This window comes from Dryas octopetala, chromosome 6, assembly GCF_963921425.1.
Source record: "Dryas octopetala chromosome 6, drDryOcto1.1, whole genome shotgun sequence".
Lineage (NCBI taxonomy): Eukaryota > Viridiplantae > Streptophyta > Magnoliopsida > Rosales > Rosaceae > Dryas > Dryas octopetala.
In genome coordinates this window covers 7,934,858-7,951,614 of record NC_141371.1, presented here as the reverse complement: position 1 = coordinate 7,951,614, position 16,757 = coordinate 7,934,858, and the positions used below count along the sequence as shown (strand labels likewise).

The 16,757-nt window shown below is 35.1% G+C and overlaps 2 protein-coding genes and 1 pseudogene across 4 annotated transcripts; 2 read left to right on the top strand and 1 right to left on the bottom strand.

The window, feature by feature from the left end:
- Positions 1–525: 525 nt before the first annotated feature.
- Positions 526–2,968, top strand: LOC147281940 (uncharacterized; annotated as a pseudogene).
- A 2,019-nt stretch (positions 2,969–4,987) lies between these two features.
- KDTA (KDO transferase A) lies at positions 4,988–9,721 on the top strand. Of its 3 annotated transcripts, none has more exons than XM_086248050.1 (12): positions 4,988–5,195; positions 5,397–5,490; positions 5,688–5,730; positions 6,072–6,173; positions 6,577–6,696; positions 6,773–6,851; positions 7,074–7,190; positions 7,754–7,851; positions 8,019–8,109; positions 8,259–8,378; positions 8,467–8,537; positions 9,248–9,721. In XM_086248050.1, the coding sequence occupies exons 1-12, from the start codon at positions 4,991–4,993 to the stop codon at positions 9,419–9,421; spliced, it is 1,314 nt and encodes a 437-aa protein (XP_086104176.1). In that variant the 5' UTR covers positions 4,988–4,990; the 3' UTR covers positions 9,422–9,721. The 3 variants fall into 3 exon arrangements, with proteins under 3 accessions (XP_086104176.1, XP_086104174.1, XP_086104177.1); XM_086248048.1 differs by having other exon boundaries at positions 6,072–6,194; XM_086248051.1 differs by having other exon boundaries at positions 6,072–6,194; positions 8,442–8,537; positions 9,248–9,379.
- Positions 9,722–9,997: 276 nt separating this feature from the next.
- LOC147281938 (auxin-induced protein 15A-like) lies at positions 9,998–10,390 on the bottom strand. The gene has a single exon (XM_086248143.1). The coding sequence runs from the start codon at positions 10,388–10,390 to the stop codon at positions 9,998–10,000; it is 393 nt and encodes a 130-aa protein (XP_086104269.1).
- Between the last annotated feature and the right edge of the window lie 6,367 nt (positions 10,391–16,757).

The window sequence follows — 16,757 nt, the reverse complement described above, 5'->3', positions numbered from 1 at the left end:
TTAGTGTGAGATAGCTTCTTTTTTTTTAGTAGTCATGTGGCTTTAGTTTAGAGCGAGTTGCATGTTATGGCAGTGAGTTTTTAGTTCTTTCATGAATTATACCTAATCTTAAGTTATCATTACCATTATCATCATGCACAATAGTTCTTTCATTACGCTTAACAAAATTCTTTCTTTTTTATCTTAACTAAATCATCTTTGTTTGTATGTAAATTTTTAGATATGGATCGAAGATCGATTTTGTTGATCTTATTGTTGGAGTTTTGGCATTTAGAGATAATGTGTGCTTGCACGCTTCTTGTGTTGATGATGCTAAACTCAAAACGGAGACATATTGAAAGACGATCATTGAATAATCGTGCATTTGTGAGACATGAGACTCGTTTGCGTTATCTAGATAGCATAATAGGGAATAGTGACATAGAATGTGTGAACGAACTTAGAATGGATAGAAAGACATTTGGTCTATTATGTGAGTTACTTCGCCATGATGGGAGGGTAAAAAATGATGGTGTGGTGTCTATTGAGGAGCAAGTTTGTATGTTCTTACATGTACTTGCACATCATGTCAAGAATCGTACCATTGCCGGTAGATTTTTCCGGTCGGGAGAGACTGTTAGTAGGTACTTTAATTCAGTGTTGCAAGGAGTTTTGCGATTGCAAGGTAGACTATTGAAAGTCCCAGATCCCGTACATGATAATAGTACAGATAATAGGTGGAGAGTTTTTAAGGTATGTTCTCATTTTTTTTGAAATTCCTACAAACTTAGTTATTCTGTTACTTTTGTATGAAGTAATGAAAGTTTACCATTTTATTATCTAGAATTGCTTGGGAGCATTAGATGGAACTTACATAAAAGTGCGAGTAGTTGCAGTTGACAAGCCAAGATATCGAACAAGGAAGGGTGAAATTGCAACAAATGTGTTGGGTGTGTGTTCAAGAGACATGCAATTCATATTTGTGTTACCGGGTTGGGAGGGTTCCACATCGGACTCTAGAGTTCTCCGTGATGCGATAACTAGGCCCAATGGGTTAAAGGTTCCCACCGGTAAGGCTATTAGTTATTGTCCAATCTATAAGGTAGTTTAGTTTTTGTATGTATACATACACATGCTAATAGGAGTTATCATTTTGGTTATTAGGATATTATTATCTTGTAGATGGCGGTTATACAAACGGTGAAGGATTCCTTGCACCATATAGAGGAACAAGGTATCACTTATCCGAATGGAAAGATGGACATACACCTTCCAATCATGAAGAGTTTTTTAACATGAAGCATTCATCGGCAAGGAATGTAATTGAACGTTGTTTTGGATTGATAAAAGCTAGGTGGGCCATACTTAGGAGTCCGTCTTTCTATCCAATAAAGACCCAATGTCGAATAATAACCGCTTGTTGTCTTCTACATAATTTTATTAGAAGGGAGATGTCTAGTGATCCAATGGAACATGCAGTAAATGACCTTGAAGATGAAGAAAATGTGATGGAAGGTGAAATGCTTGGTACCGTCGGATCCTCTGACGAATGGACTACAAAGAGAAATGACATGGCTTTAGAAATGTATAATGAGTGGAGGGAAAGGCATGGGTAGCCATAACCATTTTTATGTATTTTCTTATGGATGGTATCCTATGTTTGTATTTGCTCATGTATTTGATTAACAATGTATTTGTTTGTATTTGTTTTTTTTAGATATTGTTTGTATTTTCTTAAAAATGTATTTGTTTGTATTTGCTTTTGTGATATACAAATTAAATTAACTTTGGTGTTGCATTGTCATATAATCTGGTCATGAATGAGAGTTGCTGGTGTTGTAGTGCAGATTGTGGGTATTTGTGATTTAATTATTGCATTAACTTTGGGTGCATATTTGGATGTTTAGGAATGGGAAGTGAGAGTACTCAAACTTCCCAACAAGTGAAGAAAAACACTAGGAAGAAATGGTTGCCATTTGAAGAAGAAGCTTTGTTAGCGATCCTTGAGGATTTTGTTGCTCGAGGCCATCGATGTGAAACAGGTAGTTTCAAAACTGGTACCTTGAAAGAAATGGAGAAAGCTTTGGAACTTGTATGTCCCACCTCTAATATCAAGGTGAATCCACATATTGAGTCCAAATTGAAGAAATGGAAAAAAAAAATTATAGTACAATCTATGACATGTCGAACACAAGTGGATTCGCATGGAATGATGTAAAAAAGTGCATTGAAGTTGACAGTAATGATGCATGGAATACTTATGTGCAGGTATATGCTTTCCATATCTATTTTATTTTGATTATTATTATTGACCTTGAAATTAAACGAATGTTTTTCTTATTTTATCATAGTACCATGATGATGCGAAACCATGGAGAAACAAATCTTATCCATTGTATGATAGACTTGCTAATATATTTGGAAAAGATCGTGCTACTGGAAAAGGAGCCGAAGTTCCTATTGACATGATGGAGGAGGAAGACCAAAATGAGATTGATGACATTGGAGCTGAGAATGTTGCATCTCCTATGACCAAAGATGGCAGCCAATCTGAAATTAGTCAAAGAAAGAAAAAAAGAGCTGCTGGAACCTCAGGTGATGGATCAGAAACCTTAGTTGTTGCATTGCAAAAATTATTTGAAGAATCTGGAAAAAGAATGAAAAGGGTCACTGAGGTCATAGTTCGAGGTAATGAAGATCGTTCTGACATTGCCTTAGAACTCAAGAATATGGGGATCAAATAAAGGCATTAACTCTCATTTTGGAAAAACCTCAAACTATCTCAGTGTTCAAGTCATTAGATGATAGTGTCAAAGAAGTGTTTGTCCAAGATTTGCTAGGCAACAATGCTTGAGGATGATGTGCTTATATGGTTTCCATTGTGTTGTGGACTAAGAACTAATTTTATTTTTGTGTTGGATAGACTCGATGATATGAGAATTCTGATTTGGTTTTTGTATTGGATAGGCACTATGATATGGAGATTTATGATTTTGTTTTTGGGTTGGATAGCCTCTATGATATAGGAATTGTGCCTATATGAAAATTGTATGTTGAAAACTTTGATGAGGAATGAAATATGTATCTTTTGGGAATTGTTGTTGTTGCTTGTTTAGTTTTTTTTTTTTTTTTTTTAAGCTTGTATCTTTTGGGCAATTGACAAACTAGCTTAAGCTTGTCTGTGTGAACAAGTTTAATTAATGGAATTCTGGAGAACATTATTACATACCACTTGTGTGTGTATGCACGTATATATATACATCTACTTCTGGCAATGGCAGAGATGGGTATGTGCGCTTGTCATATATAAAGTTTTAGCTCTTCATCAATTGCTCTAATTTCTACAATAGGTGGTGCCAATAATTAATTAAGTTCAAAGTCAAAACCTCAATGAATGTTTTGACACTGATCAACATTTTGGAAGGTTGATTACTTGCAAAGCCGCCCATTGCCATAATATGTAAAGATATGTGTGCTTCCTATTAACTTCCAAAGACCAAAGTGATTGACTTGGATATTGAAAATTAATTGGCCGGGGCAAGCTGATGATCATACAGAATTTGAATAAGAATAATACTTGCCTCTATCTATTCTTACAAAAATGTCATTTTTAATCTTTTTATTCTAAATAAATAAATATGGAGATTTATGATTTTGTTTCAAAAATTAATTTTCCAACTTGTTAGTCCTGCACTGCACCAAACATAGGATATGACTATTTTCATTATCCAGGTTGTTAGTCCTGCACTGCACCAAACATGAAGGCAGTTCTTAGCTAGCTTAGTCCATGCCAAGCCAGTCCATGCCAGTCCATGCCAGTCCCTGTAGCTAGTCCATGCCAAGACAGTCCAATGAAACAAACGAGGCCTTATAGTATTAAGAAATAGAATGGGTTGGCTATTTTCTGTATTTATGAGATCGAATAGGACAATACATATATACAGGTTTACAAATCAATCAAACCTATTTCTAAGGCTTAGAACCCGTGATCCACATATGATGGAATTTGTCCTAGACTAACTTAGGAAAGTAATTTATTTACAATAACATTCCTTAATATATAGCTCTAGTGATAGAACACTTTACCTTAAGCCCATAGCAAAAATTTGAGGAATAATGCTATATTTACCACATTCTCATATCATATTTTTATACCATCTTACGTGTCATTATTTTATTGGACAATTTTTTTTTTCTTTCTGGACTTTTGTTTTTTTTTTTAGTGTCCAATGCATGAATGCCATGTAAATTGCCACATAAGATGGTATGAAATTATGGTATAAAAATGTAGGATGTCTAGCACTACTGAAATTTGAGTCTTGTCATCATTTTCTCTTGAATACAATTAATAAATGCTCTAAAATAAAGAGAGAGTATCTACTACTAGTCTACTACTAACCTCAGCTAAAAAAAGAAAGAAAGAAAGAATAGGGGTGTAAACAAGCCGAGCCAAGCCGAATACCACTATGCTCAAGTTTAGCTTGTTTTAAATTTTTCGAGCTCGAGCTTGGCTTAGCTTGTTTCGTATACGAGCCAGAAAAAATCGAACTCAATACGAACTCGTGTTGTATTGAGCTCATTTACATAATTTTATCTAAGATATTTCATTAGCTACTATTTAAAAAAAATATTATTTTTTATCGAACATTTTCTTCTTGAAAGCATTATAATATGCTAATTCAACTTAGAGTTAATATATATTTTTAATTAAATTAGATAGGCACCAAATTAAAAAACAAAAAAACAAAACAAAATCACCTAGGGAGTATGAACTATTAAAATAGAATTATGATACATGATTGAAAATAGAATTCAAGGCTCACAAGAAAAAAGAAAAAAGGGAATTTACAATCCGTTGGGCCTTCGATAGGTCCAATCATATGTAATAGTCTGGGCCAACAAATGAAACTTTCTGGGTCGGCCCACTAAACCTTCCTTAGTCCGTATACTCATCTTCTTCTCTCCGAAGTGGACTCTCACTCAGCTCAGTGAAAACGGAAAACACAGAGAAATGGCGGCAACGAAGAGTAGTAGTAAGGTGGTCTACAACATTTACAGAGCGCTGAGCAAAGGTCTGTCGCCATTGCTGTACCTTCACCTACACTGGCGCAAACTCCGAGGCCTCGAGCACCCGCTCCGATGGCCCGAGCGTCTCGGCCACCCTTCCCTCCCTCGCCCCCCGGGCCCACTCCTCTGGTTCCATGCCGTCTCATTAGGTTAGGCTTACCGCGATTCATCATCTCTTTGATTTATTTTCTTTCACCTGTTTGGTTACTGAGAAAGTGGAGGACAATAAGAGTCAAAGCTGAATCGACCACGTGGATCTGCTTCTTTTGCTTTGAAATGCTCAGTGAGTTTAAATTTGATTTATTTATTTTTTCGATTTATTTTGTTGGTGTAATAAAAATTACAAGCAGGTGAAGGAATGGCTGCGATTCCTGTAATCAAACAATGCATTCAGCGGAGGCCTGGTTTAACCATTTTGATGACCACTACGACGCCGTCTGCATTGTAAGACCAAATCTCCTTTTTTTTTTTTTCTTTCTTTAACTGAAGCTTATGTTCATGATAATAAAAAAAAATATATATATATATATATATATCTGAAGCTTATGTTTAAATTTAATATGTAAGTTGATTTTCTTTGAAAAATGACTCTGAACTTATTTTTAGTTTTTACTTATTTTGTTTCATTCCTATATATGCAGTGAAGTAATAAAAAAACGTCTTCCAACTGGTGTCATACATCAGGTACTCTTGTGTATATATATATATATATTATTTGTAGGACAATTTGACAGATATAAAACTAGTGAGTTTTAACCGTTTAATAACTTTTCAAAGAAATTTATGAAGATTGACTTGCTCTTTGTTATTCGGTACATTTGTTATTCTGTACAAAAGAATCCTGCCTAATTCACTAATTCGTGGGAAGATACTGAACGTTCATATTTGAAAAATATTTATTATTATTTCTTTTTTTTTTCGTGAATTCATTCATTGGATATAATGCTCTTCTTCTGTACAGCTAACTAAAATTAAAGATAGCATATGTCTGGTTGTGATATACTCAAACTTTCTATTTGGACTAGTTTGCGCCGGTTGATACACCTGCTGCTATGGACATGTTCCTTGGTCACTGGAAGCCAAATGCCATTGTGATAATGGAGAGTGAACTGTGGCCAAATTTAATTGTGGGTGCTTCAGAAAAGGGTGTAAGTTATTTTATCTCATAAATATCTCTTCCTAAATTATGTGAGCATGCATATCTTCTGAGAAAAATAAAGCAGCCAAATAATAATTAAAAATATAGCTCAAGTAAAATTTTTCAAATTTACCCTAAATGGTTATTTAATAATTCATACTCCCTAGGTGATTTTTGGTTTTTTTTCCAATGTGCAATTGTATCTGCATGCAATTTTTTTCAAAGCTTGGCTACTTTTTCAATTTGTATAACTTGAATGCTTCAAATGTAATTTGTTTTTTGATATGTATCTTGTAGTTTAATTACATTTTTTTGGTGTATTTATATTGTGTTTCTGATTTTAGGTAAGTTATATGATTTTAGATAACATATATGATCTGTATTCTCTTCAGATCATGCTGGCATTGTTAAATGCTCGGGTATCTACTAAATCCTTTAAACTTTGGTCAAGACCAGTGCTTCTTCCACTTATTTCGTTGATGCTATCAAAGTTTTCATTGATTGTCCCATTGGTAAGTGCTGCTATGCATTGCATTGGAGTAATCTGGTCTTCTGTTGTGCTCTCATTGATTTTGTTGCATGGCACAGAGCACTATGCAGGCAATCCACTTTCAGCTACTGCATGCCCCACCTTTTGTCATCAACTTTTCTGGCGACTTGAAATATGGTATGCTTCACAATGAAAACGTATATATAAACATTTTTGGCTTAACATGTTGGCCAGTATATGCAAATGAAGCTCTTGTTTTATTCTGATACCTTTTGCAAGTCAATTGGAAAGTCTAAATGTTATGCTTTGTATCTTGATTCATTTTATAATTATATTTATAGCAACTCTTGAAGAATGTGATAATCTAGCCTAATCCAGGATTATTCATTTTCTGTCCAGTGGTTGAAGAGTTTGACCTTTCTGAGGGAGAGATCAGAAGTATAGCAGATTTGGAAGTACAACTTGGCCACAGGCAGGTTTGGATGGCTTCTTCCATACATAAGGGGGAAGAAGAAGGTAAGTTCCTGCTACTTAGCCTTGAGTCCTGGACTGCGTATAAGGTGTCATCTCATTTTGAGACTTCACCTGCATCATATAGCGTCATATTGCCTCATCATTGACAGTTGTTTGTTTTTGAAAGTGTCATATGGCTATAAGTGCTTCTTGGTTGTGTTATGCAACTACTACTTCTATAAAACTGGCACATGGTTCCAGTTTGGTGCCACTGAGGCTTGCAACTTAACTAAAAGTTGTTGCTTTTTATTCAAGTAATGTCATTGCAATGTCATCGTGAACATTAACTTTTTCTTCAAGTAGTTACATTCATCTAAAGTAATATTCACTTTCTTTATGTCTTCCTTGACTATCAAGGAATATTATTTGAACTGATGCAACAATGATACCTTTGGAAAATTAGAATTAGTTTTTGATGTATATATCAACAATTTCCAGTGGTTTGGATTCTTCTTTATGCATCTTTTAAATAAATGTTGATAACTTTTATGCCTTCTTTCTGGTTTGAATTTCTTTACAGTCATTTAACAGTAATATTCCTTTGCTGATTTGGATACTATCTGCAGTAATACTAGGCATTCACAAAGTGCTCATGCAAGATTACCCTGATGTGTTCACTATTATTGTGCCTCGATATCCACAGCATGGAAAAGAGATTGCTCAAGTAAGAAAAACATGCAGTTTTATTGGCATTTAACAGTATAAATGGTCACTATAAAAGTTAACTTCACTTTTTGTATGGCATAAATTCGTTGAGATTCACTACCTGAAGAAATTATTGAACTTTACATGTATTAATTTTATTTTATGCCATCATCTTAAGTAGTGCAGAAATTGTTGAAAGAAGGGCATGGTGTAGCTTTGAGATCTCGACATGATAAACTTGTAGGAGGAACAAATATATATGTGGTGGACACATTAGGTCAGCAAATTTTGAAATCTTCTCCCTACATAATTCTTATACAATTGCAGTGTGGACATTATAATTCTCATAGTTAACCCTCCTATAGTTGCTTCTGGAAAATTATCCCTAACTTCATTATATGTTTTCTGTCCTTGCTTGATTTATAGGTGAATTGAAACACTTGTATAGATTAACTCCAGTAGCTGTAATTGGAGGTTCCTTCTTTCCTAGTCTTTCAGGTCACAACATATCAGAAGCTGCTGCAGCTGGCTGCGCTGTTTTGACTGGTGAATATTTGCTATTATATCACATGTTGGTTCAGAGGTTGGTTCTTAACATACCACTGATAGATGCTTTCTTATTTTGCCTTTTCAGGTCCTCATGTCGGACATTTTTCACGCATGGTGCTGGAAATGCAACGATTTAATCCTCTGTCAGTTGTGCAGGTGTGAAGAACCTCTATCCTCTGTTATCTTTTGATGAGTCTCTTCAAGATTTAGCTCCAAAGTCATATTACATGCTTCCAAAATTTGGCACGATATAATGATTTGCAAATTTGTATAACAAAAAGGAAATTTGTCAATTGTCTAGTCAGTTTGAACTTAATTCAGTTGAGTTCCCTGACCACATTACCCTGTATGGAAGTGTTCAATTCTGCCGGGAAAACTTTTTTAGTCATAGGATCATTTATATAGGATCCAGATGGGAAGTGAATGAGATGATAGATGTAACCTCTACTCTGTTCAGCTGTTGGGTGAAGCTATTAGGCAGACATATTGAAGAAGTCATTTAGTACTCTTCATGGCTAGAATGGGAATTATTCAGGTTAATTTTAAGTTAATTTCTTAAAAACATATTTCTGTTGTGCGTTACCTTCAATTGTTGCTTCAGTGGCTAGTCTCTATAAACAAGCAAATTACACCTGTATTGAGTCTGCTTTTGGGTGGGAAGATCAAAGATGGCTGTGGTAGTGATGTTAATACTGGCCATTATGGATTGTGGATAGTTTCTACATAAAAGCCACTACCTAAACCTGTGACTTAATTAATTAAAGTTGTGTTTGCTCATTAAAAAAAAATACTTTTCAATTGTTAGCTTCTCAGCAGAAAAAGCATCTGTCTGATTTCTGTGGCTTTCTATGCAAATGGTCATGCAGGTTTCTGGTAAAATGGAACTTGAAGAAGCTCTTAGAAAGTTGTTTAGTGATGCCAAAATTCTAGAAGCACATCGTATGGCTGCAAAACAAGTGTACCATGCTCTGTCAAGTGGTATTGCTGGCAACGTTTGGAATCTTCTAGATTCTCATATTCTCCAACGGGCTTTGAGCTAAAAAGTAAATGAAGATCAGCATGCAACAATAGTAAAATAGGGTTAAGTTTACTGCTGCCCTTCGCATCAGAGTAATTTATGTTCAATGGTTCATAGTCATTTAGCATGTCCTATATTAGTCAGCCTGCGTATTGCTGTATGAAATTGTATTCATTCAACTTAATGATAAACAGTTCTGAAACATCTTATTCTTATGCTACTTGGCAAATGACAATCTTTGTTTTAAGGAAAGACAATCTTAATCTTTCAACTTAATGAGACCATGTAATGACCTAAATTTCCTGTATGAGACTGTTGTGAATGTGTGTTGGGCATCTTCACCTTTAAATAAATGAAAAACCCATGTGTATATCCTTCAACAACTAGTGCTTAACAATACTCAATCTTTCAATAACAATCGTATAACAAAAGCCTTACATGGTCAATGCTTAATGTACTACATTGATCCGGCAGGGGAAGACTGTCTTCTGCTAGCTTGGTATTGCTATTTAAATAGAAAAACAGTGATCACAGATACAGAGATACTGTTGGTACTGCTTTTACCATTGCTGCAATAATCAATCTATAGATGATCTTCTCAGAAAGCCATGAAGGAGCAAGAGAATTGATGGATACTTGTACCACCTCTAAGAGTGTGAACTATATCTTCAAAGAGGAACTCATCACATGGAATAGCTAAAGGACCAGTGCTATCGTGACCATACTCTTCATAAGCCTGGTCTAGCAGCTCCTGTAAAACAGGGTGGTTCAAGAGATCCGCCCTTATAACAAACCTCCTTCTAGCTTCCCCTACTACCACAGCCAAGTGACCGCGGGGCACATCCCGGGGCGGTTTCTTTTCACCACCTCGGGCAAGCCTGTGCCTCACATGCAACCCGTTCTTTTTCAGCTTCGTAATGTTGCAGATGTTACATCTAGAATATTGCTTTGAGGGAGGAGCCACATCCATATGAAGTGAGGTTTCATACATTCTTGTCAAGGATTCAGCATTTCAGACTGGAAACAGGTATTTATTTTGGGGGCAGAAATCCTCTCCGGTTTTGTCTTCTACAATCTATTCATTTACAGTAACTAAGGGCACCATGGTGGTGTAAAATATATCTGAAAGTTACTACTCATTTCCTGAAATGTCGATTAGACAAGTGAGAGATGCTGTGACTGATTTGGGTTTTCTGTTGTTAGGTTGACTGCATCACTAATTTTGCATGGTTTTTCTGGGATAAAAGTGAGCAATCTAACTTCGTGATCGAATTAATTGCATGCCCAACTTCTTTGCTTATAGCATATTTCTGCAATTTTTGCCAACATGCAAGCACCTACCAAAATTGAAGAGTACTTTTCGTTAACAAAAATGCCTTGGATGATGCCATTTTGGCGCCAATCTATTCTGTAACTTCTGTTAGATGTATCTTTTAGGTTAACTTTTGATTAGCTCAAATGTGGGATTAGAAGAAGTGGTTTTGTATGATTTTATTTTGAAAAAAATAAATAAAAAAGAACAAAAACAAGGATAAACCCTCACTTTCATGGTGTTCTTTCTATGTGACTTCTCACTCTTACATGCTCTCACATGTGCCATCGTAATTAGGGTGTCAATTTTTCCCTAAGGTGTTGTTGCATGGTTCCTTACCTACTACCTATGGATCCTGAAACACCGGAAGTGAAGTTGGGCTTTGAGAGTAACCCAGTCCAAAACTCTGCTAATATGGTGGGGTGTCTAGGCTTGGTGGGTGGGCCAGATTTAAGTTTCATTCTCTCACAATCATTCTTTCTCTGGCTGGTGCTACTAGTTTGAATCTAACAGGAGTGGAAAGCAAACGAATTCATGCCATTTATTTGCTGTAGTTTTAGTTCTGTGACTGGTTCTGCTTATTCAAAGGTAAAGAGGGCTTTCAAGTTGACCTGTTGTGGCTTCACAGAAAAACAAGCTCATGAAAAAATGTGAGCAAAATTATTTTGGTGGGGGTAAAAGGGAGAAATGTTGAATACATGACTTCATGACAGTTTAGGCCTTAATTTTAGGCAGCTTTTCATCAAGAAGAAGCAGATAGAATTACACATTATAAACATTTGATGGAGAGTTCCAAGTGATATCAATCAGTATGCACCTTTATCGAATATGCTTTGTTAATTTCCTTGCTTATAAATATATCTTGGACAGTAATTCGGTATATAGCTAATCTAATAATCCCAGCTGGTACAAGAAAGTTGAGTATTTGTACTAGAATTAATGAGCTTTTGTTTTTCTAGTCCAAACTTGTCTTTCGGTAACAAGGAAAATCCCCCGATTCACACTTGTAAACCTGAAGTGTCTTAGGTTCATGAAGATTTGAATATAGGAGGTTCAAGTTTACGACTGATTTCATACTCATCTTAATTTCCATGTAGCTATGCATGTGGATTAGTCCAAATCTTTAATTTTTAAGGAAAATGGATGTTAGGTTGGTCTAAAAGGCTCGAAACTCAGAGCTATAAATGGGCAACAAAATTGAAATGTCCTTACCAACTGTGAGCCAATAGGCAATAGATAAAGAAGAGAGTGTATTTTGGATGTTGTACACTTTCATTGTCTTATGTGTACCAAAAATAAGAAAATAAAGAAATAGAAATGAACATGGTGGATATACTAAGAGTAATGACTTTGCTTTGTTCGATCTCTCTAGTTTTCTATTTATTGGAACATGGAGGTGGAGCTGTACTGCCGTAGGGTCTTGTCATGGTCAATTCATGTTACTTGGTAGTTGGTATTGTAGACAATAAGTTGGCTTCCTTATCTGTCTTTTCTTTAAGAATAAAAATAAAAAGATTTTTTTTTAATACAAAGGACCTAAAATATAGGACGAAAGTTGAACTTTCAATCAGATTTAGGCTTAGTTTAGAATTACCGTGAGAAAAAACAGCTGTAAAGTAAAGTCAGCTGTGAAGTAAATTAATTGAGTGTTTGGTAAACTATATTTTCAAAAGTGTTGTGAGTACAAAAAAGTGTTTAGTAAATTGTAATGTAAAACTGCTGTGGCTATTTATAATTACTAAAATGAGAGTATTATAGGTAAAATAAAATTTTCATTGTTGTTGTGATTCATTGCAACTTTCAAAAGCACCTACAAACTTGCTTTCTATTTTTGCTGTGGGGAGTTGAGAATTGTGGAGCAAAACACTTTTTCATTTTTTTACCAAACACCAAAACTACTGTGGGTGATTGAGAATTGTCATCCACAGCAGCTTTTGGGTCCTCCACAACAATCCCAAACGAGACCTTAGTTATCAGAAAGCATAAAACAAAAATGAATGATAGTAAGAATAGTCTGAACAAAATACTTATCTTAGTAAATAAAAAGTACTAATCTTTCATTTTTCTCAATTCTTATTTTCTAGTCTGACTTGGTAAGTGGAGTTTGTAATTGGGTAATTCTTGGATGGGCTTTTCCTAGTGTAAAATAAAAGTCTTTTCCTTTGTAAAGAATTACAAGTTGTTAAAAAAAAAAAAAAAAAAAAAGGTTCTTACAACTCTAACATATGTGAAAAATTCAAGAGTTATAGTTAATGATCAATGCAATGGTTTCTAATGTCAATGAAGATGCAAGAAAGAGTTGAAAAAAAAATATACATCTTTATTCTTCATATTTAATTGACTACTTTTTTTTTTTTTTGGTTACAAATGGAGGGGGGATCGAAACCAGGTGAGGTGGGAGTAGCACAACTGCTTAGCCAACTGGCATACCCCAAGTCCTCGATTGACTACTCTCTTTGATTAGCTAGCTAAGAGTATCTCTAACAGTTTAGCTATTTTTCTCTCCCTATCAGCCTAGCTATATTAGCTGGTTTTCTCTCAAATTCATTCTCCAATAGATTAGCTATCCAGTTAGCTAATTTAGGATTTGCTTTTTTATTAGTTAAATTTGGGTGAGAAGAGAGATAAAATAGCTATAGCCAAAGTAACATAAGGAATAATTTTTGAATTCTTTAAATACAACAGTACAAATTTATTTCTCATGAGCCATAATATCAAATTTTTTAAAATAATAAAATATGAGTGCTGCTATTTGCACACCTCATTTCCTCTCTTTGCACACATTTTTCTCACTACACACCTTCCACACTTCTCTCACATTTGAATTTTCTCATAATACACCCCTCCCATTACAAAAATACCTCAACCTCATTAATCTTACCAAATTTCTCACTACATACCCACCCAACCCAAACACTACACACTCCACCAACACATCCAAACCACACACCCTACCCCAAATGTGAATTAAAAAAAAAAAGCTGAAACCTAGCCACCTTACAAGCCTCTGCCATCCCAGCCACCCGCAAGCCTCCACCTACCATGCCGCCCTTCTCATCACTGGCGGTCAGCCACTCTCTTTCGTCTCTTTCTCTCTTCCTTCCTCCTTTCTCTCTCTCTCTCTTCACAGTTCACACCACCCCTATCGGACGGAAAGGGAGGCCAGCGACCTTGTCGGCCTCCAGATTGGTGGTCGCTTACTTTCGATCTGGAGGCCAGCAACCTTGCCAGCCTCCCTTTTCTGTCCGGCAGAAGAGGTGTAAAGAGAGAGAAAGAGAAAGAGAAAGAGAGAAGGGGAGAGATAGATAGAGAGAGAGAGAGAGAGAGGCAGAGGAGGGGGCCGGCGGCTTGGGGCTCGACCTTCGACGATGAGGGTAGTGGCAGGCAAGGGGTTGGCTGGTGGTTTTGAGTTTTTTTTTTTTTTTTTTCAAAAAATCTCTTTTTAAAAATAAAAAAAGCATGTTGTCCTTTATTGTCTTTTGATAATGGGTGATTATGGTAATTTTACAAATTAAATAGAGAGGGTGTGCAAAGAGAGGAAATGTGGTGTGCAAATAACAGTACTCTAAAATATTAAATAGATAACATTAATGGGGTAAGATTTTAAAAGCAGGTAACGAAAATAGATTTTCAACTTTTTTTTGCACAAATTTAGCTGGGATATAGGTAAGTTTTTTTGGAGTTGCTCTAAATAAACTAACTGAACAATGTTGTTGTCTTTCACATAAAATCCAAACCCTAAAATGCCAGGTTGAAAAGCCCAACCCCAAGTAAATAGAGCAGATTAAATCTTCTAGTTTGGCTTTATTAATTTCGATCCAGAAACTTCTTAAAACCTAAAATCGCTGGAGTCCACTTTGTCTCATTGTCCTTCTTTTTTTTTTTTTTTTTTTTTTTTGTGGCCAATGTCTCATTGTCCATTGCTTCCACCAAAATTGAACAATTACAGTGCTGAGCTTTTTAGGCCTCTGACACTTTTACTTTTGTGTTGGGTGCAGCTTTTGTCTGCTTTGTTTTCTTTTTTGCTGATTCAGCAAATTGGAACGCCAATCGCGGCTTCAGTCTCTCCTTTTCTTCTTTTGCATTTTCATAATTAAAAACAAAACCGAGAAAAGAGAAAAGAGAAAAGAGAAAAGAGAGAGAGGCTGTACATATAGAGCCTGTAACCATTTCCTTCACTTTTTGAGACAGCGTGACCTGCATGACCATCACCAATTCACCATGCCAATAAAGATTTTGAGTATTTCTCATTTTATTATTCTAGTATCAATTGTAAGACAAATGCTAGTATCAATTATTTACATACACATACGTAATTAACAAACAATTGTTCATTGATGTAGATTCATATTGAATTTTAATTAATTCTTCCTAAATATACTTTTTATCCCTGTAGTTTTACCTCAATTGCACTTCCATCTCTGTACTTTTTTTTTTTACAGTTTTGGTCCAAAACATTAAATGGATTCAATTCTGTCTAATTTTTTGCAGGTGATCAGCATCTGATGTGAGGATATTATCATCATATAACTTACCTAAACTAATAATGAAAAGCTTAGATGACTGAACTGCCTCGCACATGAAGACTGTGCAAAAAAATAGACGGAATGTCTCATACTTAATTACCTTTTGGACCAAAATTACAAAGTAAACTACATAAATGAAATTGACCAAAAAAAAAAAACGAAAATAAAAGTGCAAACTGGAGCAAACTACAAAGATGAAAAATGTCTTTTAGCTAATGACCGTAAGGTTTATAGTGCATAAAGACTGTTCTCTACTGTAAGATCCATACCAATTCAACACTTTTCTTATTAATGCATGATTGTGCATTTGAAGGAGGAGAAAAAGGAAGATCATAAATTGAATACAATTTAATTTTGTTGTCAAACTTACAATACCATTCAAGATTAACTGATTCTAAATCTAACCCATGTAGTCAATTAACTGTTGGGGGGAGACCTATCATATTATGTTGCTTGACAACAGGGGCTTATTTGATGAACTATACAACAAAATTGTTAAGAAGAAAAGAAGTCTTAGTGATACTACATGCATTCTTCTACAAAAATGTGAACAACGTATCGATCTCTCTCAGCATTCTGCCTTGTTCAGATACTTGTATGCAGGTCTTGCAAAGAAATTGATTCAATTGAAAGGTTATATATAAGTTTATAACAAAGAAGGAAAACAGATGGATAGATGTTAGGACAGCAATCTAGTTGGTGTTTGTTTAGGTGCTCTTTTTGTGTTCATCATTTTTAAGGTTTGGTAGAGTAACTTTGCTTTCTCAACACTTAAAGTTGTAACCTTTACTTTTATGATATGATATGATATGGAAACTGCAAAAGAGGAGGAACCAAAACAAATTAAATCATGTACCTCCTTTATGTAAAAAAAGCTTTAAAAAGTGGTCTAACACCAAGAAGACAATATATCATGTTTTGGGTTGCAATTGCTAAGTGAAAATTGCACATATATATAAGATTTATAGTCAAACATGGCAATGCCAAATGCTCAATGTCAGGGTCTATAATTCGACAGCTGTACTGCATCAGCCCACAGGATCATGCACTCTGCTTGCTTATTATACACAACAATTTAGCCTCCTGTTGAAAATATGAATTTGATTTTACACTGAGAACTAGGGATTCTTTTGTATGTCACATTTATACCCTTCCTTGCCTGCAATCTCCTTATTCACGTGAAAAGTGATTAGTGGTTTCGGACGAAAAATTTTCTATAATAGATAACCACTGACCTCAAAAGTTTAAGTTATTAGCTGAAATGCATGAGCTAATAATATATATCAAACTTACATATTCTATCATACAATTTTGATACAGATACAAATATGTTTAACTCATTACATATTCCCACACACAAGTATTATGAATTTTCTATATTAAACAATCTTGTATCCATATATTGGCTGTATAGCAGGACCAAGAACTAGACATTTGAAAGAAGAATCTGAGGCAGGAGCATATCTTCCCCTGTATGAGTGGAGCCCAACACTGACATTGAGAAGGTAAATTAAGGGTTA

Bases quoted from the DNA above. Each gene is read 5' to 3' on its own strand.
- KDTA (XM_086248048.1), top strand. From the start codon at position 4,991: ATGGCGGCAACGAAGAGTAGTAGTAAGGTGGTCTACAACATTTACAGA. The intron at 6,195-6,576 runs GTAAGTTATTTT...TATTCTCTTCAG, and splicing joins TGGGTGCTTCAGAAAAGGGT to ATCATGCTGGCATTGTTAAA. The intron at 8,110-8,258 runs GTCAGCAAATTT...CTTGATTTATAG, and splicing joins ATATGTGGTGGACACATTAG to GTGAATTGAAACACTTGTAT.
- LOC147281938 (XM_086248143.1), bottom strand. From the start codon at position 10,390: ATGTATGAAACCTCACTTCATATGGATGTGGCTCCTCCCTCAAAGCAA.